The sequence below is a fragment of the Aulonocara sp. 'chitande type north' Nkhata Bay genome, linkage group LG15 (assembly GCF_057382095.1).
Source record: "Aulonocara sp. 'chitande type north' Nkhata Bay isolate Kocher_YH1m ecotype deep benthic linkage group LG15, A_spYH_male_GT1.1, whole genome shotgun sequence".
Taxonomy (NCBI): Eukaryota; Metazoa; Chordata; class Actinopteri; order Cichliformes; family Cichlidae; genus Aulonocara; species Aulonocara sp. 'chitande type north' Nkhata Bay.
Window position 1 is genome coordinate 10,131,580 of NC_141358.1, and position 24,687 is coordinate 10,156,266.

A 24,687-nucleotide genomic window follows, 5' to 3' on the forward strand; every position below is an offset into this window, starting at 1 on the left:
TTTGAAAAGACTTTAATGAGGTTGATTTCAACATTACCCAACTTCGCGGTGAAAAACAACTTGAAACTCTGTGGGGGTGGGTTTATTTTCTTGATATGTTCACTAGTTTGTAACCGCCCTTTAACGCATCACTCCTCAAGCCCTTCCTCTTTGAACTCTTCGGAGTTTCCAAGTTTTCAACTCTCGAAATTTAATCTGTGTAATTTCCAGGATATCTCAACGACCTCATACGTGACGGGAACATCGTCCAGCAAGCGCAGAGCACTTTCACTGACAATATGTGGCTGCCGTGCGGTTGCACTTCCAAGTACGTCGCTTCTTCTTTCGCTCGTCGGACTCTTGCTTCTTATCTCCATGTTTCGGGTCGAAGTCGGTGCAACGTCGCGGCGTTCATGCCGGAGGCTGCGGGCTTAGAGGGGGTGTCGGGCCGCGCGGCGCTGCGGGAGTTGTCCGTCTCCAACAGTGAGAGCTTCTGGGCCGCTGTGGCGCGCCACAGGCTCTGCTGGAGCACTCCTTTCCACACCGTGCAGGACTGTGACCTAAGCCGAGGCAAGATCAAGTGGTTCGAGGGAGGAAAGCTGAATGTGTCCGGTGAGATTGCGTCCACTTTTAAGTAGAATACAATAAGCATGTGTGCCATCGCACAAAGTTTTCTGTGCTCCCTTTGTGTTGAGAAGCAAAGCCAGGTACTACTGTATGTCATATATCTGCACATACAGTATCCTCATGGCACTGTGCTGATTAGTACACAAGGAGACATCTGTCATCTCTCTGCGTGCTTCCTTCCGGACTCTTGCAGTGAACTGCTTGGACCGCCATGTGCACACCTGTCCTGAGAGGGTGGCTCTGATCTGGGAGAGAGATGAAAGGGGGTCAGAGATGAAGTACACGTACGGGTAAGTAGTTTGGAGTTGGTGTTGCACTGATGGTTCTGGTTCCTGAAGTTCATGAGCATGTGTTTGCAGAGAGTTGCTGGAGATGACCTGTCGACTGGGCAACCTGTTAAGGCGGCATGGTGTGAAGAGGGGGGACTGCGTCACCATCTACATGTCTACCTGCCCGCTGGCCGTGGCGTCCATGTTGGCCTGTGCCCGCATTGGTGCGGCCCACAACGTGGTGTTTGCGGGCTTCAGCGCAGATGCCCTGGCAGAGCGAATCAGGGATGGTGAGATGTTATTATTGAGCTCCTAAAGCTGCCTTAGAGCTGCACTTGTCAACATTTTAATATCACAGCGGAGCAAATGACATCATTTGCTGTGCCAGTGGGCACTACTCATCGACCCAATCTGTAGTTCCCCTCAGCAAGGTCCCCAATATTTTATATTTAATCATTTTTGTGATTTAGTTTTGGTTCTTCATCCATGATTTTGCAACTGTCTTATTAAACGGCTCTAAAAACTAGGAATCAATATGTAACTTATGTCTTTAAGGGGCAGGGCGGGATGTTTGCATTTATAACATTACATCAAATAAGTCACAAAGTTAAAGACACTGAGTGAAGTGATCAATACTGATCATACTGCATACCGAGTGCAGTGGTTAGCTGTGAGACTTTGGGTCCTAGCATCCATACTGTTACCCATGCTGCCCACTGTAGTCCATAGACTCCCCACATAACAGCCGCCTACCAACTGAGCATTCAAAATGCAGCTCACCACTCTACAAAAACTCCCTTTGTCTCAAGGAGCATGGCAAACAGTCCATGGCATTGAAACAGCTCCCCCAGTTCCAAGAAATCTGACTGAGGAATCATTCGAAGAAACCTAGTTCTTAAATCAAGAGGCCCCACAGTGAAGGGAAACAGGTTGCAAAGTGCAATCATAGTTTAAGGCAGCCATAAGGAACTTATTAATTAACTACCAATGTCTCAGTGTAAAACAACCCAGAACACCTGCAAAGGGGCCATGCCTATACCCCAAACATCAGAGCTTTTTGGATACTCCAAAACATCAGACAGGCGATTTTAAACTGTTTGTTTCTTTGTGTTATTTATTCTTTTTTTTTTCAACTTCTTGCAGCTCAGTCCAGCACAGTCATCACGGTGAACCAGGGGGTCAGGGGTGGTAAGGTCACAGAGCTGAAAAAAACCGTGGACACAGCAGTGCAGAGCTGTCCGACAGTAAAGCAGGTTTTTGTTGCAATGAGAACAGACAATCCGGTCACCATGACGGCCAGGGACATTGCCATGGAGGAGGTGAGGGAGCAGAAAGCCAATCAAATCCTTAAAATCCAAATACAAGCTGTAGAGGGCGAATTTGGTATTTTTGAACAAATAACCAAAAGAAGAAAAATCACAGTTACTCATGTGAGTTTCTTTTAAATCTGATCAGTAAACAAAAACAATCAATACTAGCATGCGCATTTTGCATCTTATATTATATTGTTTGCAGTGAGCAAACAAAACATTAGAAATGAGAAATTAAGAAATCTCACACTCATGTTTCATGACGAACAAGGACCTAAAGTGACTCTGGCTGAACAGCTGGAATATGTGTGTCTATGTTAGCTCTTGAAACCAGTTTTCTTAGCTAGCCTCTGCTAAACTAATCAGGAGATTGACTAGTGACTGTCAGGTATAACAACTGTGCACAGGCTCTACTGACCTCCTGGCACAGTGACAGATACAAAATCTAAACACGGGTTGTTGTGTCTTCTTGTGATCTGGCCTTAAAAATATAAATGGTGTTGTAACTGTGTTTATTCACTGCATCGTACAGGAGATGCTAAAGGAAGATGTTGTGTGTGAGCCAGCTGTCATGAACAGCGAGGACGTCCTGTTCCTCCTTTACACATCTGGCAGCACAGGGAAGCCCAAAGGTCTTGTCCACACGCAGGCTGGATACCTTCTGTATGCTGCGCTCACACACAGGGTAAACAATCACTGTTTTCATTATCGGCAAACACAGTGTTTAGCTCCCATTTCCCAACAAAGGCCATAAATGGCAAAAATGTGATGTCTAATTCCGTGTGACTATGTGTGAGAGGAAATCTCAGCCTGGTTTGCAGCACATTAAATGAGGAGGTTCTCTGAAATGTTTTTTGCATGATGGGACAGTTCAAGATTTTTGCTGTGTTCAGAAGGGTCAAATATTAGTATAATATTGAGCCACGTGGTAGTGAATATTCAAAGTATTTTTATGTTTTTGTCTCGTCTAATCCTCTAATTATTCCCTGTCATCACCAGTATGTCTTCAGCTACCACGATGGTGATGTATTTGGCTGTGTGGCGGATATTGGCTGGATAACGGGACACAGTTATGTGGTCTATGGGCCGCTGGCCAACGGGGCAACCACTGTGCTGTTTGAGAGCACTCCTATTTACCCAGACCCAGGTATGAACATGATTACAACAAAATGGAAATTATGATTTGAGGTGTCCAAATACACTATCACAAAATAAAAAGTAAAATGTTTCTTTGATGGAAAGACAATATTGTAAATTTTTGTGTTTAATGATAGTTTAAAACCTGACGAAATGAACTTATGTGAAGAAACAAGTGCTCCTATTTCATGCTATGTATTGTTTTAAAGAGAGATCAGCTGAAGTTGAACTAGAGCTGGGGTGTACCTTTGTGTAATTCCAGATTGCACCACAAGATGGTGCAGCAAACTGCCGTGTGAGGGATTTATGATACCGTGTTTGCGTTTCTTTGCATAACTTTATGATTGTGCAGAGTGAAGGATTATTGATATGCAGTCATATGAAAAACCAGCAGTGTGTAGCTTCCCATGGTTGACACCGTATGCAGGTTGAATGCTGATTGACTGAAAAGTAAGCCAGAACAGGAAGTGATAGCCGAGTGTCTCACATGGTGGGAGAAGTAGCATGAAAAGTGATTGGTTTAACACTCGGCTCTTTGTTGGTTATGGCTTGCTGAAGGACTGATAAAAACACAAACAAGAGTAGTGTGCAGACTGTTTGTGACACTGCCCCCTGGTGACAGTAAACAGCTACAACATGTAGATGACAATCTGCAAAGTTTTCCATTGTTTGAGCCGTTATTGGCACAGAAAAAGGCAAAGCTTCTTCAAGTGATAGGTTTTTAAAAATAAATATAAAAAACAGTTGAAGGGTTCGGTTTTTAGGCTACTGCTTTATCCTAAACCCAAAAGTTAAAAAAATAAATCAACATTTTGTCTTGTTCACAGGAAGATACTGGGACATGGTTGAGAGACTCAAGATCAACCAGTTTTATGGGGCCCCCACAGCAATCCGCCTGCTGCTCAAGTATGGAGATCAGTGGGTGAACAAGTACGACCGCTCCACCCTCAAAACCCTCGGGTCTGGTATGTGAAACAGGACGCTTAGAAAGAATAAGTATTTTTTCACCTGGTTCTCATTTGTGTAGCAATAGACATGAAGCCATGAGGCGGTTATAGACAGAGAGTTGCTGTGTAAAAAGTTTTAAGCCATCTCTAATTTCTTTGTGTTGAAAGAGACTTTCCAGCATTTTTTTTTTCTTGAGCAATAGTTCAAGATTTCTGAAGGTCTTTTAAAGTTTTTCTTTGGATACTGGCTGCTTTTTCACTTATTTTCTGTCCGGGCCTTGTACCTGACAATTTTTCGAGGAAATTTTCTTTTTTGGTTGTTTATTCAAATCTAAAATGCCAACTATAACACACTTTGACAGGCATAAAATACTGTTTTTGCGCCAACAAGATTACTCATAAAGAGCTATTAGCCAATAACTTGCCAAATCTTAGCATGGTGTGTAGTATGTCCTCCTTAAGTAAGTCAAGACGAGGGGAAACACGGAGAAAAGGCTAAAGTTTGCCGAATGACTCAAGAGCTGGACTGAACCGCTCTGCTCCCAAAGAAAGTCTGTCTCTGTGGAAGCAAATTGTAAAGAAATGACAGGTGGCTGAATACTTTTGCACAGTACCGTATGATTTAAGCTATTCTTGTCTGTCTGCAGTGGGCGAGCCGATCAACACCGAAGCATGGGAGTGGTACCACAGAGTGGTCGGGGACGGACGCTGTCCTGTGGTGGACACCTGGTGGCAGACCGGTAACCGAACACACAGAAGTGACAGGTTTATTCACCGCATTTTACAACACTACACTACATTTTACAGTAGCACAAACTCAGCTGGATACTTCAGAAATTTAAATATTAGATTATTGGAAAGAGTAAAGTTACAAAATTCTGTATTTTATTTTATTTTTTAATGCAGCTGTCTGCATAAAACAACCAAAGAGACTAAGGCTGGTTAAAATACCAGTGAGTCAGCTGGACCCTGGTGTCCCAAGTTATTTGCAGTTAATAACTGGTAATTATTAACAATCAGTGGATTGAAGTTATTGTTTCTTGCGTAGCGATGTGATTACAGCACGTTTGAGAGAAACGGCGAGAATCCCAGCCTGTAAAGAGACGTTGATCATACTTCTCAAATGATGTATAGAACAATAAGATACAGATGTGTAGTCTATAGTCTGTCCTACTCTCCTTATATTGCCCTGTATTCTCTAGCTGATCTGTAATAATTCCTTTTTTGTGCTCACATTGAATTTTCATGCTTCACGGTGAGTCTTAGAACATTCCTCATTCCTAATCCTTCCACAATGGAAACTTACTGTAAGGTCATGAACTCCTCCTCAAACACAGCCACGTCTGCAGACACTAAAACAGTCCATCTTAAAGGGGAGAGAAGCTGCCTGAGTCCCTGTAGCAATAACAGTGTTACGTAATGTGTGTGTGAGACAGAGAGAGGGAGAGAGACATTTCTCTTCTCTTAGGAGTTAAAAATCAAACCACGTGTTTTCTTCTCAGACTTAAAGATTATTTCAGGAGCGGTTCAGGAAACCAAAGGAATGAGATTTTTTTTTTTTTTTTTTTTTAAAGAAAAAAAAGAAGAAAATTCAGTGGCTTTAACACTCAAGTCATCCACCACCAAAGCGGGGATAAGGACATTTAGATCTGAAGAGGATGCACTTCTCCTGTGGACTAGTCTGTGGTGCCAAACCAAAATCATCTGATTCCAGCACTGAGTATCCAAACGTAAAAACAGGTTGGACTTTCACAAAATGTTAGGATAAACGTGACGAGTCTCCGTTTCACCAATTTATTCTGCTCACGTCAACAAACACGCTAACTTGTCTGCCTTGTGGCCTTACTTGGAATGCTGAGATAAACCTTTCCCACACAGAGGTCTCACCAGCCCGCCTACGCTCGGTTCTGTAATTCTGGCAGATATCAGAACAAAAGTGCTGCTTTTGTACTGGCTTTTGTACATCCTCCTTGTTTGTGTACACACAGTTAAAACACACTTGCAGTGCTGTGGAAAAAGTATTTGCCCCCTTCCTGATTTTTTTTTTTTTTTTTTACCTATTTGACACAATTAAGTGCTTCAAATAATTAGACAAATTGTAATATTATACAAATAAAACCATCATAAATACAAAATGCAGTTTTATAAATGATGATTTAATTTATTAAAGGAATAAAACTATCTGACCCTGTATTGAAAAGCAATTGCACCCGGCTTGTTAAATCATGAATTAACTGTGATTAACCTCATTTTTTTGTATTTACCCTCAAGGTAACTTTGTATAATATTAAATTGTTTGATCTAAAAGATGTAAGTGTGACAAACATACAAAAAACAGACAAACAAACGGGAAGCTAGGATGTAGCCAGAACCAGTTTATCAGGCAGGCACTGCTGCTTCATCATATTTATTATATTTTATTATTTATTAAAGCTCCAAACCAAAATGTTCTCATAAGTTTTCTTTTCTACTCTTTCACACAATTGCTTTTTTATCTTTATTTTCTTTTACATAGGGTTATCAGAAGGTAGCAGAAACGTCTACCCCCTTCCTTTTTATTGGTCAGTTGTGGCAGTTAGCTTGTTTCGACAGCAGGATGCACATGTTGTGACTGCAGAATTTATGCAGAAGTTTCCACTGGAAAGAAGAACTTGCAAAATAAACGTGTCCTTCAGCGTTTGATGACTGAAAGATTCCAAAATGCTGCACAAGTGTAGCATTGGATGGGACATAATAACATCATGTTAGAAATCAGCTGATTTTGCTAATAATGCCAGTTATCTCTTCATTAGATTGCGTAATGACCTAATGGTGCAGAGCAGGGTTAATTACCATACAAATGGCAAAAGTCCATAATTAATTGACGATAATTAAACATTAGAGCATCATGAGCTTGAGAATTACAGACACAGATATGACCTAAATACCCTACTTCTGTAAAAAGGATTATGTTGTTATGTTATTTTCATGGTCCAGTGTTTTCAATTAGGGCTAAGTGGCATTATTCATAAATGCCATTTGGTTGATCTGGAAGCAAGTAGCCTGTTTAGAGAGGAAAATGGATTTTGAGCCGTTGCTGGCGTACAGCCTCCATGTAGGATGATCCAGGACTGGAGAGGTGAGAGGACAGAGGATGATGGGAGCTTGAAAAGTAGCTTCAATCAGCGCAAATGAAGGGGAAAAATAGCTTAGTGTATTTAAACTTTCAGACACATGATGCCATCTAATCACTGGAAAAAGAGATAACCTAGTTGTGTCCAAAGTCAGCAAAATTCAAACTGGAAGCCGGGCTTCCTGTCTCCGGTTTTTATACTTAACTGCCTGTGTGCTCGACCTGGACTGTTTTTGTTAATCACATTGTTTCTTGGGACTGTGAAGCAACGACTCTCACAGTTACAGCTGATGTAAACAGGATGCCAGTGGCTAATGCTATTGTCGAATCATCTGTTGTGTCCTATTTTGTAGAAAGTCCCCTCTGTTGCTACCAACACCACCAGGAGGATTACCAGAGGTCCCTGATGTCCACGCAGACCTAATAGCATTTAATTTACTTAGTATGGCTGTAATTCCACAATCTACATCTGTAGCTATGAGAAGGGCTTACAGTAGATTCACAAACTGCGATTTATTGAACTATGACAACATGTATGGGAATGCAGTATATTAGGCAAAAACAGAGTTCGTACAAGTGATATGACCGCCTTTATTCTTCAGTTCTTCAGTTCACAGCCTGAACTCTCTTCGTCAAACTTTCTTCTTGGATGACATTCAAAGCTTTTCTTTAGACGTCGGCTGCCTTTTTTTCTGCTGTCTGTTAAGATGATCCCACACGCCTTCAATAATGTTGAGGTTTCCCTTCCCCAAGAAGGACCTCTTGACATTCAACCTTCCACTTAGCACCTGGATTTTAAAAAATGGTCTATGTCAGGTCTTCCTTTTGAATTTCCTCATTTTTTTTAAAGAACATAATTCACGTTATGGCAATAAATATCAGGTTTTCAGCTAATAACTCTTTGGGAGTTTAAAAATACTGTTTTGTGTGTGTCAAAGTGTGTTAACTTTGGTATGCTGCTACTAAAAAGTGCCTAAATTGGTTCTTTGTCTGTTGTGTGTAGACACAACACTGGTTCATCCCTTGAGTTAGGTACCTTTTATGCTTGAATGATTCATAGATCAGTGTTAAGTGGCTTAATAAACAAAAAAAATCCTCTGAGCAACATTAAATTGGCAAAAACTGTTTAAATCAATGTGGCTAAGCAGAGAAATACAATGTATACTGAACACATCGCTGGGCCAAGTGCGGATCTTTGGGGAACATCTCTACCAAGTTTCAAATAAAATTTATAATAAAACTAATAATAATTGCCATAGCTAACAGTGGGATGTAATTTATTCCTTTGTACTATTAAATTTACTAAATGTGTCTGTCTGGAAAGCTTATTAAAGATTTTTATATACACTAACCAGTTGGCATGGGGCTGAGTGTGAGGGACAGGGCAGAGTAATCTGAAGGAAAAATGTTGAAATATATTCACACTTTACTCGCTCTGCTCTGTTCTCAGAGACGGGTGGCATCTGCATCGCACCAAGGCCATCAGACCCAGACGCAGAGATTGTCCCAGGAATGGCTATGCGACCCTTTTTTGGCATTAACCCGGTGCTTATGGACACTGAGGTGTGTGTGTGTGTGCTGTTCCTGCAAATGTTGGATGGCTGGGAACGACCTGGGAGATGGGGTCAGATTAGGATTATAAAATAGCCACCAGCTGTGTCACTTTTGATACTCCTCCCACTCCCACGATCAGGCCAAGTGTGTGCATGCCAAACTCCCTATTAAAAATCTGTCGCTCTGTTTTGTGCTGATTGAGGTTGCTTTAGCATTTGCAAAGCACAGATTGTGCTGACAGTTGGAGTGATGTCCCTGAGCCAGTCTTTTTTTCCTGCTTCTCATAACCAAAACATAGCAAAAAAAAAATCACCCAATGAGCTAAATGAGGTTTAATGTAGCGTTTCTGTGTGTCCTAGGAATGTTTTAGAAGTTTTGTAACACTGTTTTTTTCTGGTTAACATTTAGCATTGTTTTTGGATTTCTTCAGGGCGAAGTGCTGACTTCCAACAACACATCCGGAGCCCTGTGTATGGCTCAACCTTGGCCTGGTATGGCCAGAACCATTCATAACAACCACCAGAGATTTATTGACACGTACTTCCAGCCTTATCCTGGTACAGTTTTACGAGTTCAGGAACAGACCGCCTCTGTTTTCTTAATGTCTGTTTTCACAGAAAGAGAAATGTACAGTCTCTAAATCCTTCTGTACTGGTGCACATAATATAGGTTACTTCTTTACTGGTGACGGTGCCTATCGGTCTGAGGAGGGGTACTACCAGATCACCGGCCGCCTTGATGATGTCATTAACGTGAGCGGTCACAGGATAGGGACAGCAGAGATAGAGGACGTAGTGGTAAGGCCAATAACTGATTAACTTGAATGTCTTGCATTTCAAAAGCTCAAAGATACCTGATTAAACAAGGTTCACAGCTCTGAGCTTAAAAAGCAAAAACCACGTCATCTTTAAAGTTGAGTCCTTATTAAGCTCACAATGCATCTTTCTCTGGGAGCCCCAGAGCAATCTTCAATTTCTCTGTAAAACTGACCTGACTTTTATGTTGAGGAGCATCACTGCTAATGGGAGCATGGTCCGGCTACAGCCCACAGCCTAAATAGTAATGCGCTGTAGAGCTCACTTATCAGCTCATCACTTCGCTGATATTACAGATCAATATTAACTATTTGCCCATCTATAAATATTGGCATTTATAACGGTCAGAAAAAGAAAACAAAAGAAGACGCCCTTCAAACATGTTGTTGACATTGCACACTGTGTCCACCAGAGGGCAATCTTCAACTTCTCAGTTGGAAAGCCCCAAAATGCAATAAACAGCCGATTCGAGTGGAGGTGGGCGGAGCCAAAATGAGTAAATAAATTACTACATATTACAAATGTTATAAATCTGTTCAAGTTTACTGTATCTGAAAGAAAAAACATATTGGCTGATGTATCAGATGCACTATATGGTTGTTGTTTAATTTTTTTGTTTTAAAGCAATAGTTTAATGTCTTTCTAGAAGAACCACAAAGTATGAAGATGCTGAATTTATCCTGTTTGTGACTTCTGTAAACAGAATCAGTGTCCTGCAGTGGCTGAATCTGCTGTCGTAGGGTATACACACAGCATCAAAGGACAAGGTAAGAAACTCAGCACAGTTCCTTTCAGTGTAAATCAGTCAGCAATGTGTTTTGCTAAATGTAGCAGATAAATGTGTGATTTTTGCATCGTCAGGTGTCTACGCCTTTGTGGTGCTTAAAAAAGGCATCGATGTACAAGAGGCAGACTTGTCGAGGCAGCTAAACGGCATGGTATCTGAAAAGATCGCCAAGTACGCTTCTCCGGATTTCATCCAGGTAATTTTGTAGTGCTGACTTGAAAATGCTGGCAGTCATGATCTGACTTTATTTAATAACTTCTCATTGTGTTGGTGTTCGTCACAGTTTGCCAAGCGTCTGCCAAAAACCCGCTCGGGTAAGATAATGCGACGGGTGCTGCGTAAAGTTGTGGAGAGCGACTTGGAGGGTTTGGGCGACCTGAGTACTCTGGATGATCCTGCAGCAGTTCAGGAGATCATTCAAGGTCACGAGAAACTCTTGAGTAAAAATCGATCATAAGGTGTTTTCTGAAGGAGAGAAGAGTGCACAAGGCAAGCTTGCATGTTGCACTCCATTTTCATGAACCAGACCTGTGCCTTTGTATGAACACATATTTTTAATAGCCAGATCATTCCGATAGGCTCTTTTAAAATCTGTCTACACTCTCCAGATAAACCAGACCCACAAAACCTTTAAAAAGTTCCCACCTAACCTCCCAGAACTTTTTACAAAATAATGTTATTTCATGAAGCCAGATGAAATTTCAATTTTTGGACTATTTTACAAGTTCTATCCCCTTTAAGAAAGGGAAACATGGAATTTTCAGGGTTGGAAAAACAAATGTCAATGTCAAATTTGACAATCTAACCCTCTGAATCCTATCCTGGCCACTTGTGGCCACGAACAAGCTGAAAGGGTGGTGATTTTGAACAGATTCAGAGGGCTAAAAACTGCAAACGAATTAATTTTACACAAAAATTCAAACTCTAAATCCAAAATCTTGTTTTTGTTCAGCACAATTTTCTAACCTTGAGCTTCAATGTCACAAGAGGTGGTATAGAGTCAGAGAAAAAAAATTGCACCAAATTATTGTCTATGACACAATAACGGGAAAAAAGCATTGCTTGGTGATAATTCGCTACAGAGAAACTCAAAATGTGCACTTTAGGTAAACTTTAAAGGGTCGTATCACCATATGGGATTAGAGTCTGGCTGAAAGAATTTACTACATATGAGGTCTCTTTTTAGCCTACATTTTGATAGGATGATTTTTCTATCAGTGATTCTTAGGGTCAAAACTAATTTTCTATTGTTTCAAATTTCATATATCAGGTAGGAGATGGCATTTTTGAGCCATCACATGCCGGAAGAAATAATGTGAATTAAAAAGCACAAAATGTTGATGTACTTCAAGCTGGGATCATAGTATGAAGGCATAATTTTGTTTGCCTTCATCAAATATACCAATTTTCATGTGAGCAGACATACCGACATTTCTTAGAAGGAATTAAAAAGAATATTGTGTGAAAGTCTGTTTATTACACAGTAATAACCGTTTTCCCATTGGAAATGTTGTACACTAAGCTACTGTAAAGTCACATAAATGCATTAAAGATTTACAGAGTTGTTTTTGTTTTTATCTTAAAATGTGAACTTTATGTGGGACCAGAACTTTTTGAGTGGTGTGACACACGAGCCTTCTTCAAACTATTAAAGTACCTCTGTTAACAGAACAAAGTGTGCTGTCTGAGAGCACTGGAATGTTAGCGAGTGACACGGCGAGGACCCTTTACGTTCCTTATTCCCCACACTGATAGACGATGTTGAGTCAATAGTATATAATTTAATACAATGTAATCACAGCCTTACAGTACACCCCACATCTATATACCTTATCTCTTCAGCATGTGTTCGATTATTATCTTTTTCTTAAAAATATTTAGATTAAAAGCACCGTCTCCACTGAAGACCAGGTCAGTCTAGAAGCTGCCATTTTTGGGGATAACAGATGGCGTACACAAAAGCAACAGAACCAAGAAGTGATTGGGTGAAATTCCAGTTTTTTTTTTTTAGTCCACACACTAAAAATCAAAAGTTAATAGTGGATTAGTTTGATTGATTTGGTTCTAGGAAGAATTTTCACATTCTTCTAAAGACACTGTGTAAACATAAACACTGGTTAAAGCATTTCAAATAGATGGCCACAGTCACATTGCTTCATCTTTGAGACTGAGGTTTCCGCTAGTTCCTTTTAACTTTGTTAACTCCCATCGGCCTTCTCCACACAGCTTCAGCTGGACATCATGGTACTGGAAAAACAAAGTTTCACATAATGTAGTAACAGTTGGACAGATCTGAGAACAAGGTAAGAGAAGGCAGGTGAAACTAAGCCACAAGAATGTATTGCTGATCAACTTTACTCTTTTTGGAGATGTGGAAGAGTCATACAAAGCAACCCACTTACTGGGATTTGGCTCAACAACAGTGACTAAAGCAAAAGATGTGTCCAAGAACAGCAAAAGTTTTGAGTGTGCAGGCTGTAATTTCCACCAGTTATCCTAACTGGAGTCAGGATGTTTGGCCTACCTTCTCCAGGCTGCTGCGATGTCCCAGACTGACCAAAGTCATGCCCAGCTGTTTGCAAGTTCGGTACAGCTGTGCTTCCGCCTCCTCGGTCAAAGCACTAGTGGCTTCATCTAAAACTAAAGTTCAAACACCAGAAAATTGCAGACTAGAACACATCAGTCCGGTAAACACAGCAAACAGCCTCAGCTCACTTGAACCACACACTCAGCACGACTAAAAACTTCATCAGTGCATGCATGTTTTCTTATGAGATGCTCTAGCGAGTATCCAGAGGAGCATACTTGCATATTTGGGCTGCAGGTAGAAGAGTCGTGCAAAGGAGAGACGCTGCATTTCACCTGGAGACAGAACATCATACCTGCAGAGAACAAAAACAAGCTTGAGGAAGTATTACACAGTTTTACTTCTTTAATTGTTTCTTACCAGTTCCAATCCACTTTCTCATCCAGCCCGCCCGTCCGTTTCAGCAGACTGGACTGCACACACATCAAGGTTTTATTTAGCATGAGTGAAAATGAAAAGTAATTTCATGAAATAACATGCATTGGAGATGAAAGCAGAATTTATCTCACCACTCCGGCTAGTTCCAAGAATTGTATAATTCTGTCATCATCCACCGACCCTGAAAACATGACATGTAATTCTGGTTTTTCTTGAATTCTCTACAGCACTGCCATTTAGTATCAACGATCCTCAGTAAGATAAATACGCGCGCGCACACGTACACACAATATATTTGTAAAAAATAAAAATATGTTGATTCTTGATTTGGTCGAACAGTTCATTGCTAAAGAGGTTAATTTACAATAGAAGATCCTGAGGTACTTAAAGAGGGCTCTTTAGAGAGGCTGAGCTTTCTTCTTAACAACTTAAGAACTTGTAGAATTAAAGTGTAGTGGAAATTCATGTGCTCAGAAACATGGAAACTGTTGTCAAAGAGCACAGACAAACTGTCCTGTGTAATCAGTCAAAAAAAACAAAAAAGAACCGCAGGGAACGCATTGATGGGAACTGCACCCTAACTGAAAAGAAGTCTCTGCAGCAGATAGTGAGGACAGCAGAGAGGATCATTGGAGGCCCTCTCACATCCATCTCCCAACTCTATGACAGACCCATCATCCGACGTGCGAACAGCATAGTGAAGGACACTTTCCACCCCTCACATGCACTGTTCTCCCTCCTTCCATCTGGCAGACGGTTTCGCAGCATTAAAACCGTAACGACCAGACACTGCAAGAGCTTCTTCCCCCAAGCAGTCAGAGCCCTCAACTCACTACCATAAAAGGACTGATATAAACATACACCTCTACAAACACCTTATAATACTCATCAAAAGACTCAAAAACAAAAACTTCCACAAATCCACGACAAACTGGACCTGGGAACAATATGCTTACTTGAACACTCAGTCACATAGTTCTGAACACACATCTAAATTATAATATATTTGCACATTTTGCACGTCTTTGTCATGCCTCGTCAATAATATCCTAACGATAACTTGAAACTGGTATTCAATACCTACTGCACATTCCACTTTGTATTGTCTCTGTCCTGTCTTTGTTTATCGTGCAGTTAATATTGTATAGTTACCATTATAGTATTGTATAGTTAGTAATTAGTACCTTTTTAGCCCTAATTTTATCAAATCCTAGCATGTTATTTATTTGTAATTCCTAGTTTTATATCTCTTGGAGATATATCTTTTATATATTTATAAATGGACCATGGGGGGTTTACGGTGAAACAGCATTTCGGTACACTGTATACAGTGTATACTACTGTACTGACAATAAAGCTGTTGAATCTTGAATCTTGATGATTTCAGCAAGACAAAGCTGAAGCAAAAGGAACTGAGTGCAGTGCTGTCCTGCCTGCCACCGACAGCATTTGTAGCAAAGATTACAACAAAGGAAAGGCCCAAACCGCTGAGCAGCTGAGACGCTAAGTGGCACAGGGACAATGAGTCCTGCCACATTCAAAACTGCAGCAACCGTTCTCCCCAGTTTTGACACACTTAAAGGTGTTGTTTTAAAAGAAAGGCAGATGTAACACAGTGATGAGCTTGTCTCTGTCCCAACAAAATACACCACACACACAGATTAACTAATAGAGTAGTTTTCCTCTGGCTAATTAGCTGTTGATCACATTTAATACAATACCTGATGCAGGGTAAATATCCTTCAGTGGGTAGATCACCTGTTGGAAACAAGTGTTTCAGTAAATTCAGTAATTAAAGTTTTTCTTTTTTCTTTTTTAGATATAAACATATCAGCGCTTTATATAAAAGAAGAAATTTGTAGAAAAACAGCACAATAAGAAGAGACCTGCTCACGCAGAGTGCCATCGGTCAGGTAGGGTTTCTGTGGCAGGAAGAGCGTTCCTCTGGGCCCAAAGCACGTGGTCATCTGGACAAAGCCTGAGGGAAAATGAAGGACAGACAGCTGAATGAATGTATTTGTGCTTTACAGTTTCTATTTGATGGCTTTACACTGCCTTCTCATATCTCTCCCAATCAAAATAAATAAATAAACAAAAACAAGCTAGTAAATTTATTTACCCCCATATCGTGGCTTTTTAAAAACATAAAATTTAACGTAATGGAACCTTTGTTGTTGCTATTGTTCCTCAAGTCAGTGAAGTGCAGTACTGATGAGTTGTCAACAATACATGACAACATCCGTGTAAAACTATGATCTGTTTTTCATGTTCATACTTGCCATATACAAATCTCTTTAAATAACTCAGACTCAGTTTCTTTGTTATTTATGTATTTTTCCCGTCATTCTTAGTCCCCCCCCCCCCATGTTATGCATTGTTATTATTGCCCTTTTTTGTGCCGTCTTCGCTTCTCCCGATTTGCTAAAGAGTTAATACAATAATAAAAAAAGATCAAATTAGGCCAAACAGTCTCAGTTCTTCTGCTCTCACCACTGTGTGCTTCCCAGAGACGGTTGAGGACCCGCAGCAGTGAAGTCTTGCCGGTGCCCGTGTTCCCCACCACCAACAGATGAGTTCCCTGGCTGATTTTCAGATTCAGGTCCTCCACCAGCAGCTCGTCGGAGAAAGGGGATTTGTATGAAAGATGGTCCACGATGAAGGACGTGTCCACTGGGCCTGCGTGGATGTTGAAGTCACTGTGTGGAGAGGTGGTGATGTGTGATGTAGTTGAGGCTCAGAGGTTTTGGTATAAACATGAATTTTTACCATCTTTTCCCGTTTCCATTTCTGTATGTTTAATGTAATCTAATAAATTCTCCTCACATGCAGCCTGCTTCTCAAATCATCACACTGTGCTTCTTTTTTTAACGCAGCAGAGAATAATGTGCCCACACAAACCTGTCAAAGTCGTAGCTTTCTCCTGATGCTGGGTCGTAGTCGCACTGCTTGCGTAGGATGTCATCCATCACCTCCCTCAGCTCCCCGATCCTGACCGCAACACACACACACACACACACACACACACACACACGCGCACACACACGCACACGGTTATGCAAAGGTGGACGGTATACACAAATCCTGCTGTCATCATTTGTCCTCAAAGAGGTGAATTTAAGTATGCAGCCTGATACCTGTGGGTGTATCCAGCCACATCTGACAGAGTAGTTGACAGGTCTATTAACTGCGTGAAACCATTTATCAAGTAGATGCACACAAAGGCGTTCTGAATGTGAACAAGGAGAGGGAATAAGAAGCAGAGAGTCAATAAGAGACTAGGTTTGTTTGTTTTTTCAAAAGGTCTGCATGCACAACAAAACATTCAGAAGTCAAATCTGTGTGCAGCGCAAGAGATGGCGTTTACGTTTTTTGAGGGGATAAAAAGGATTTTGGTGCCACCTAGTGGGTAAACTACTCTACTAACAAACATGATGGATTTCCTCTTTCAGCCCCACTGTAAGGAAAGCATTAGGACAGTGTGCACATATGCAAGACAGCAGTTTTGGATTTTATCTTCTAATTTAGTATTGATGTCATCAGGTTAAAAATATGCACAGATACTCAGAACTATCTGGCTCCCACATATTGAAGTAGCCACTTCATTAGGTACACTTGTTCAGCAGCTTATTATTGCAACTCTTGAAATAGCCAATCACATGGCAATGCTTTTAGACGTGCAGACATGGTCAAAACATCTTGCTGAAGTTTTAGCTAAGCATCAGAATGAGGAAGAAGGTGGATTTGAACATGGGATGGTTCTAGGTACCAGACTGGTTTGTGTGAGGATTTTACAAACTGTTGCCTCTGCTGAGATTATCCTCAGACAAACATCTCTAGGCTTTACAGAGAATGATAAAAAAATAAAAAAAAAAAAACAGAGAGAAAATATCCCATGAGCAGCAGCTCTCTGGGTGAAAATGCATTTAAATGTCAGAGGTCAGAGGAGGGTCCTTCCTCTTTGAGTCCCTTAGTACCAACTAAGCATCATTTAAGCATCACAGCTTGCATACCATCTCCATACCTATATGATCACAGTTTACCCATCTTCCAATGAAACTTGTTCCAGCGAGATAATTCACAAAGAACAAATCATCTCAATCTGGTTTCTTGAACATGAAATCTTGTACTCAAATGGCCTCTGCATTCACCAGATCACAACCCAATAGAGCACCTTTGGTATTTGGTGAAACAGGAAATCCATATCATAGATGTGAAATTGACAAATCTGCAGCGACTGTGTGATGTTATCATTTTAATATGGACAAAGATCTGTGAGGAATTTTCCAACACCTTGTTGAATCTTGCTGAAACTTGTTGAAAAAATGAAGGCAGCACTGAAGAAAAAAGGGTGTCTAACCTAGTACCAGAAAGGTGTACCTAATAAGGTGGCTGGTACTTTTACATTTATTGAGGTATTAGGTTATCATGCAACATAATACAAATGGCTCAAACTGCTGCCTAACCAGGATGTACACAGTTCCTTTTTTTAATCGTTTATATAGCTCTGTTTTAAGTTCTATTTTGACATAAATAAAAAGAGATATTTAAATAAGAAAAGACATAAAACATGTCTACCTTGCTGATGAGAGCACTAAGTTCACCAGGAGTGAGGCTATCGTAAACACCACTAAAAATGGGAATGGCGATTATAATGTAGCTCAGGAATCCTCCAAGGTAGTCAAATGTGTTCACTCCAACTGTGAAAGGAGACATTACAGGCTTAGAGGTTGAGTGTACAAAGTAGTGTTATATAAGCATGATAACAGTAAGGTATAGAACTTTCTTACTATAAAGCCAGAGCTCTTTGTTTATGAGCCTCTTTTGAGTATACAACAGAGCCTGCAGTCTGCGGTCCGTCCTCATGTGCTCCACTTTACCAGCTCTGCAAGTAGAGACAGGCGGATTTTTTTTTTTTCCATTTCGTTCTCTGGTTTCATTCGATTTCTGAATAAGCTCCATCAATACATCTTATCAATACAGGAAGATAAACTCAAACTGTCTGGCAACAATAACAGCCACCTTTGCAGCATCAGTAATGTTGTGGTTGTGTCTCACCTGTAAAAAGCTGCAGACTCTGCATTGACACGGATTTGCATGTGCTTGAATCTAGACATGAAAAAAACATGTGTGATAAAAATGTGCATCAATTGCAATTTAAAAGAGATCCATCTCGCTCATTTCCAGATCCTTACTAGACTACCCACAACAGTATATTTGCATGATTCACAGTTCAAAGCAATGTGGATGAACAGCCTCTCAGTTCATCCACTGTAGGAACAGCCGCACGTTTCACATGTCATGTAATGCTTCCTTCTGCACAAAATAGACCTACAGAGCACAACCTACTCCAATCAGAGGTGGAGGAGCAGATGATACAGAGCTATAAAGAATATGAAAATATAACAAATAGCATCACTTTTACAATAGAAAAGCACACAGATCAGTTTCCCTCAATAATCCACCAATCTCACTTCATAGTATACCCCTCAGGAGGCTTCTGTTGTCTACTCTCACTGATTTCATAAAGATCTGAATCTGACTGTTTAGAGCAGTGTGAAACCTGAGCTGGTGGCTTACAGAGATCATGTGTACCCTGAACTCATTATTTGAGGATTTCTCCATGATTAATATAATCATTGCATGCTGTTGTGACAGTATACACATGACAGGAAATAAAGAAAACCATAAAAGATCCACTTTAACAGAAACCAGTTGATCTGTTCCTCTCTGAACACAAAGGGAGGCTGTTTCAGCTTGTGATAGATTCTTCTTTTAAAAAAAACAAGCTGATGCATATCCCGTGTTACACAGAAGGCATTGCGCCAAAGCCTACAGATATTTCCTTTTAACAGAACCCAAGTGTCTTTGACAACAAATACAGGAAGGATTTGTTTCAAACAAAGCTGGCAGAATACCCAAAGACTCTGTTAGAGGTTAAATCAATCTGCTGTTAGCACAAATTTACAAACTTATAAAGGCTGAACCTACCTGAAGTCTCCCTCCAGTTTCTCTTGCTCAAAGAGAGTTGACACAATCGGCCCCATGAGGATTTTATTGGCAATAGTCCCGATTACAAAGTAACCAAAGATACTCACAGGACCAATCCAGCCAGTGCTGCAAAGCAAAACAACTTTAGGAGCCCGTTACATCAAAATACATCAACAACACAACACTTAAAGTGCACGCAGTGATATTCAAAGAGTCATTTTGCTGCTTTTACAGCTCACATTTAACCTTTTTCCTCTCTGGAGGCCAGCATATCGAGTCCAGGCTGTACATGTTATATAAATGCAACCAGCGCCATTTTCAAAGGTCACCACCTATGGCACGAATACAACAAAGACCACCTGGTATTACTACAACTACGGCTGATGTAGAATTTGTTGAGCCCAGGATTTTTTAGAAAGGGTTAAAGGGGTCTGTTATTTTTACAAGGCTGTTATCTTCTCTCTAACTGACAGTTTTTGATAAAGTGGAAGCAAACAGAGTCATTTTTTCCAAATCTTACTGCAGTCTGATGATAAGGACAAGAAGGTTTATTGTATGTCAGAATATGCTTCCCATCCATAGTAGAGGTTGTTCTTTTGCCCTCACTGTTTTGCAGCCTGTTACTAAATTTAAGGTTGTTCTTTTTTTCCAGCTGGAAATGTCAAACAGAGCTTAGGGGTTAACAAGAAGCCCCAATTTAGCCTGAATTTTAATAAGGTCAAAGTTGCAGCAGACCTTTTGTAGAGCACATGTAATGCTTTAAATTACATATAACAGGTATTTATTCTTCTAACTTTCTAATTCCATCCCTTGTTTTATGTACTCTGGGCCTCTCTAAAGGACAGATATTCAGAAACGTGGCTGTAAAACTGTGGCACCCCGACATAGCTGAATGATCTCTACCACAGTGTGTGATGGGGTTGATCATACAGCACAACGTGCTCACCTGTGAAAGCAGTGGTAGGTGTAGTAAGTCAGGGTGAATGGTGAGATGATCAGGCGACTCGCCATGCTGCTCATCTGCTTACACAACCTCTCTGCATCCTGACTGATCCGCTGGTCTCTGCCCACAACAACGCAATTAGACAATGACAGCAAAACATTTTCATGCATAACAATACACCAACCAGGAAATGCATTCATGCTTACGGGTTGTCTATGTCCTCTCTGAGCACGTTGAGCGTGTAGTAGACTCTTCCCTGGAAGTAGGCCGAATGGAGGCTCTCTGTTAGCGTCTTCCTCCAGCTGACATACATCTGATTGCAAATGTACTGGTCAATACTTTTCAACTGCATGGGAGGGGAACAACAAAGAAGGGGAGAGAGAAAAAGTAACAATAAGTGACAATAACTTAAATAAAGATGTTATAGATCAGGAAAGACCTGCCACAGAAGTTCCTTTAAAAAGCAACATGCTTAAATAAGCTGACTAAAGTTAGTTTCTTAGGTTCAAAATCCAAGCAAACACAATCAAGACCAAATGCATGCGGCTATAAAATGGTCATGTCAGGTTGTCCTGACCTTATAAAGTTGCTACTGTTACAGCATCAATCCAAAGGTGTGATGCCATGCAGTAAAACATAAGAAACTATTTATCAAACTTTTGACTTAGGTATTTGAAATGCGCATCTGAATGTAACAGATAATGTACACTACTAAACAGGTTCTGATAAATAAAGTAAATGCAGTTGCAGAGACTTAGTGTTAATCTTATAAAAACTGTATATTTCACAAACCAAACCTGCACGACTCGCGTTAATTAATTCGATCCCAAGAGGAGAAACAAATCCCTTTAGGCTTGCTTCAGGAAGTGCATCCGGCATAAAAACGGCGCCAAATCAAACACAGAGCTACCACTGCGGTGACCCCTTGCGAATAGGGGAGCAGCTAAAAGCAGCTATTTCTGTTTCCTTAAATCCTTAAATCTACGTATTTCATTTAAGCGTTTAAAAGGGAAAATGCAGTTTGACATACTTCTGATACAGTGCGTGAAACTGATATGCTGCACACAGAGTTTACACCTATTGTTAATTTCCAGCCCTTGTCAAGCTAAAATCACAATACACTATAAATACAAAACTACCATAAATACACATATTAGTAAAATATACAGTAGTAAAAGAAAGATGCAGAAAATTAACATTATTTCCAAATGTATGAACAGCAATTAAATTATCATATAAATGATTTAAATGACTACACCTATACCAATCAATATGAGATGGGTTTCTACTATAGCTTTAATTTGACCAGGTATGTGTCTCAATAAAATTTAAAATAAATTTTTTTCAGGGGCGACTCGCCCAAGAAAGCATAAACAGAAATACTGGACACGCGTGAGACAGCGTGTCTGTAGGGTGTTAATCTTATTTGCTTTGCAGGATAAATGCTACTGTGTTAGTATGTTGACTTCTGTCGTTCCTCTGCTACTTTAACTTACTGTGGAGTTGAATAAAATGAGCACCATGGCAGTGCCCACCAGACTCCTGAAGCCTGAGTAATTTTTGTCTGCCAGCACATTGTAGAAGTGGCTGGGGAGGACTCCCACCTGGTAAATGATCAGCTGCTCTGATGACAGAAAAACGCGTGTTAGCACATTGTATCATGAGGAAGGAGTCAGTTCAAACAGTGACTCATAAAAGAGCAAAATGATTAGCTAAAGGTCATCAAGAAAGAGACAAAGCCTCCTGTGGTCAGGGCTCATTTGACTGCAGTCAATGCAAGCTTTCTGATGCTATCAGAAGTTCCTCAAAGTTAGACCACAGTCTAAGTTTACAGTTTCCTCCTCTTTTTGTTCTATTACACTCCTCCAGCTGTTACCTGCCAGAGTAACGCCCAGCAGCGTCCCAAACATCAGGACACTCTGACTGGTCCATGATGGGAACAAGACCTTCTGGATGCTGCAGAACCTCTGCACAAACCTCCAGTCTAACTGTGGCCTGATTTGTGTGAACAGACAGAGAAAGAGTGGAAATTACAAGCTATTTTGAATGACCTTCACTCCTCATTCCCCAGCACCACCTTAAAACCCAAAGAGTGAGTGCAGAAAAGGTTCCTACCTGTCCCTGCCTCGGAGATTTGTCTTTTCCAAACGAGGCATGTGCGCGGGCGGCAGATGACTTGCTTATGTACACAAAACTTCACATAAGTTGTTCGTGTGTCATAAAAGCCGATCCAGCCGGCAGGTCAAGGTAAACTAAGATTAGCAACAGGAAAACTTTTAACTGTTAGCGAAGAAAGTTGGAAACAAAATTCAACGAAAAATCTCTAAAATAACTACTTCACTTACTGCTGTCACGGCTACATTAGTTAACCAACACGTCATATAACCTTAACGTAATAAATCCTGCTATCCTGCTGCTCCACTGTGAACCACAGGAGTAGAGGAAAAAAATGTTTTGGACGGTAACTGTCAAACTACGGACTTCCGGGTTATCAGGTGACCAGCAGTTTTCAAAATAAAAGCTCAAATAGCTTTTAGGCGGAATTTTTAAAAAATTGAAAGCGATTCTACACGAGTGCACGTGCACTATATAATTAGTCTATTTATTTTTTTATTTTAAAAAGTATCAAGCGCCAATTTGACATGTTCAAAACATTTATTCCTGGAAAAAAGCAAAAAATACTTCACAGGGACACCTAGGTGGGAATAAAGCCTAATCACACTCCATCCTGCTTTAAGTTTTTTAGATTCACTTTTTGCTGAAAAAGAGGTAATGTACAATTAAAAGATAATGTACAATCATATATAAATGCTTTTCCACTACCATCTCAGGTGAATGGAAAAATAAAAAAATGAAAATAAAGAAAAATAAAGAAAATAAAAAGATGTAGCTGCAAGTCAGTCTTTAAAATAATTTAACTATATAAACATAGAAGCAACTTAAAAATTCTAATGTTTCTGGAATAATATTTAATTATGAAATAACTGTAATATGGCACAAAAACAAATTGCTTCCATTGTGGAATGACAAGTTCAAGAGTCACGTTTGGTGAAATTCTTTTATTTATTTATTATTTTTCCTGAGAGATGATGTCTTGAGAGCCTTCAAAGTAATTTCAACAGAAATCTAAGATTTTACAGTCTCTAAGTGCATATGTCTTCTTTTTTGTCCATTTGGCCACAATATTTACAATATTAAAAAACACAACACACTAGCATAAAAATCCCAGATGCACTAAATGGTTTCCATCAATTTTCTTAACCGCTTATCCAGATCCATGTTTTGGCCATCACTGGGTGAGAGATGGGGTACATTGTGGACAGGTCTCCCATCTATGTTGTGAGTGGCTTCACCTGAATTTATTTATAATACAACAAAATAAAATACTCTTTTTTTCTTTTTAAAATATTTTATTTTTTATTGTCTCCAAATGTTTTAAATATACACAGGTATCAGACAACAAGAGAAAAAAAAAATGGGAGAACTGATGGAAATAGCAGATCTATAAATAGCCCTACATGTTCTGATATAAGTCGGGCATTGATATTCGGACTGATTATTAAAACAACACAAGAAATTACAAACAGTTACAACAATCAGACAACTTTTAGGGTCTAAGGTTTTGCAGACTGCGAGAGTAAGGAGAACTGAAACGTCTCTGGCATTCAGAGCAATAAAGTATGAATAATATATTCCTTTGTTTCCCAATACAACCATTCATCAAATACAATGATAAAATAATTTATCAAAAATATTGTTTTTCATTAATTCTCTACTATCAATCGACTTAACCTAAATTTGGGCCAAAGTTACACAGGACAACGCTGAATATGGAAATGTAGAAAAATAGTGATGACATATACGACCCACTAAAAGGTAAAGAGTCCTCCGTATTTACATACAGATCATTAAATGTCCTGAAGCCTGGAAGCTTAAATACTTACAGTATTTTTCATCGCTTTGATTTACAGATTCATATTTTGGTTTAATTTCAAAGAGTCAAACTCTCCAAAAAAAAGAAAAATTTTTTATATTTGAACAATAGATTCCACAATGATGAATATGAGCATCATTACAGTACTTTATATTTAAGTAGCTCCAGTTAACACTTAAATGTGTTGAGCACAGGTGGATCTTAAAGGATAAAGCAGGTGATATCCCATCCATTTAATAATTCAACAAATCCCCCAAAAAGATCAAAACCAAAAGACACATTACTTTTAAACTCCTCCAGAGCATGGCTGCCAGCTCATA

At 39.9% G+C, this 24,687-nt stretch overlaps 2 protein-coding genes across 7 annotated transcripts; one reads left to right on the forward strand and one right to left on the reverse strand.

The window, feature by feature from the left end:
- Positions 1 to 136: 136 nt before the first annotated feature.
- Positions 137 to 12,212, forward strand: LOC147312540 (acetyl-coenzyme A synthetase 2-like, mitochondrial). Its single transcript, XM_086263974.1, has 14 exons — positions 137 to 591; positions 800 to 896; positions 966 to 1,165; positions 2,019 to 2,194; positions 2,718 to 2,870; positions 3,185 to 3,332; positions 4,150 to 4,287; positions 4,917 to 5,009; positions 8,832 to 8,944; positions 9,366 to 9,492; positions 9,605 to 9,732; positions 10,454 to 10,517; positions 10,612 to 10,733; positions 10,821 to 12,212. Exons 1-14 carry the CDS (start codon positions 279 to 281, stop codon positions 10,992 to 10,994), a joined length of 2,046 nt encoding a protein of 681 aa, XP_086120100.1. The 5' UTR covers positions 137 to 278; the 3' UTR covers positions 10,995 to 12,212.
- Positions 11,845 to 22,915, reverse strand: abcd4 (ATP-binding cassette, sub-family D (ALD), member 4). 6 transcript variants are annotated; one of them, XM_086263976.1, is made up of 20 exons: positions 22,779 to 22,915; positions 22,549 to 22,685; positions 22,310 to 22,428; positions 21,930 to 22,057; positions 20,640 to 20,779; positions 20,437 to 20,553; positions 19,491 to 19,616; positions 18,558 to 18,608; positions 18,290 to 18,384; positions 18,078 to 18,199; positions 16,637 to 16,728; positions 16,401 to 16,490; positions 15,993 to 16,198; positions 15,389 to 15,480; positions 15,224 to 15,260; positions 13,634 to 13,683; positions 13,485 to 13,537; positions 13,343 to 13,419; positions 13,062 to 13,177; positions 11,845 to 12,784 (listed from the first exon to the last, which is right to left on the reverse strand). In XM_086263976.1, the coding sequence occupies exons 2-20, from the start codon at positions 22,587 to 22,589 to the stop codon at positions 12,683 to 12,685; spliced, it is 1,854 nt and encodes a 617-aa protein (XP_086120102.1). In that variant the 5' UTR covers positions 22,590 to 22,685; positions 22,779 to 22,915; the 3' UTR covers positions 11,845 to 12,682. The 6 variants fall into 6 exon arrangements, 4 of the variants coding, with proteins under 4 accessions (XP_086120102.1, XP_086120103.1, XP_086120101.1 ...); XM_086263977.1 differs by having other exon boundaries at positions 22,549 to 22,706; XM_086263975.1 differs by having other exon boundaries at positions 22,549 to 22,915.
- Between the last annotated feature and the right edge of the window lie 1,772 nt (positions 22,916 to 24,687).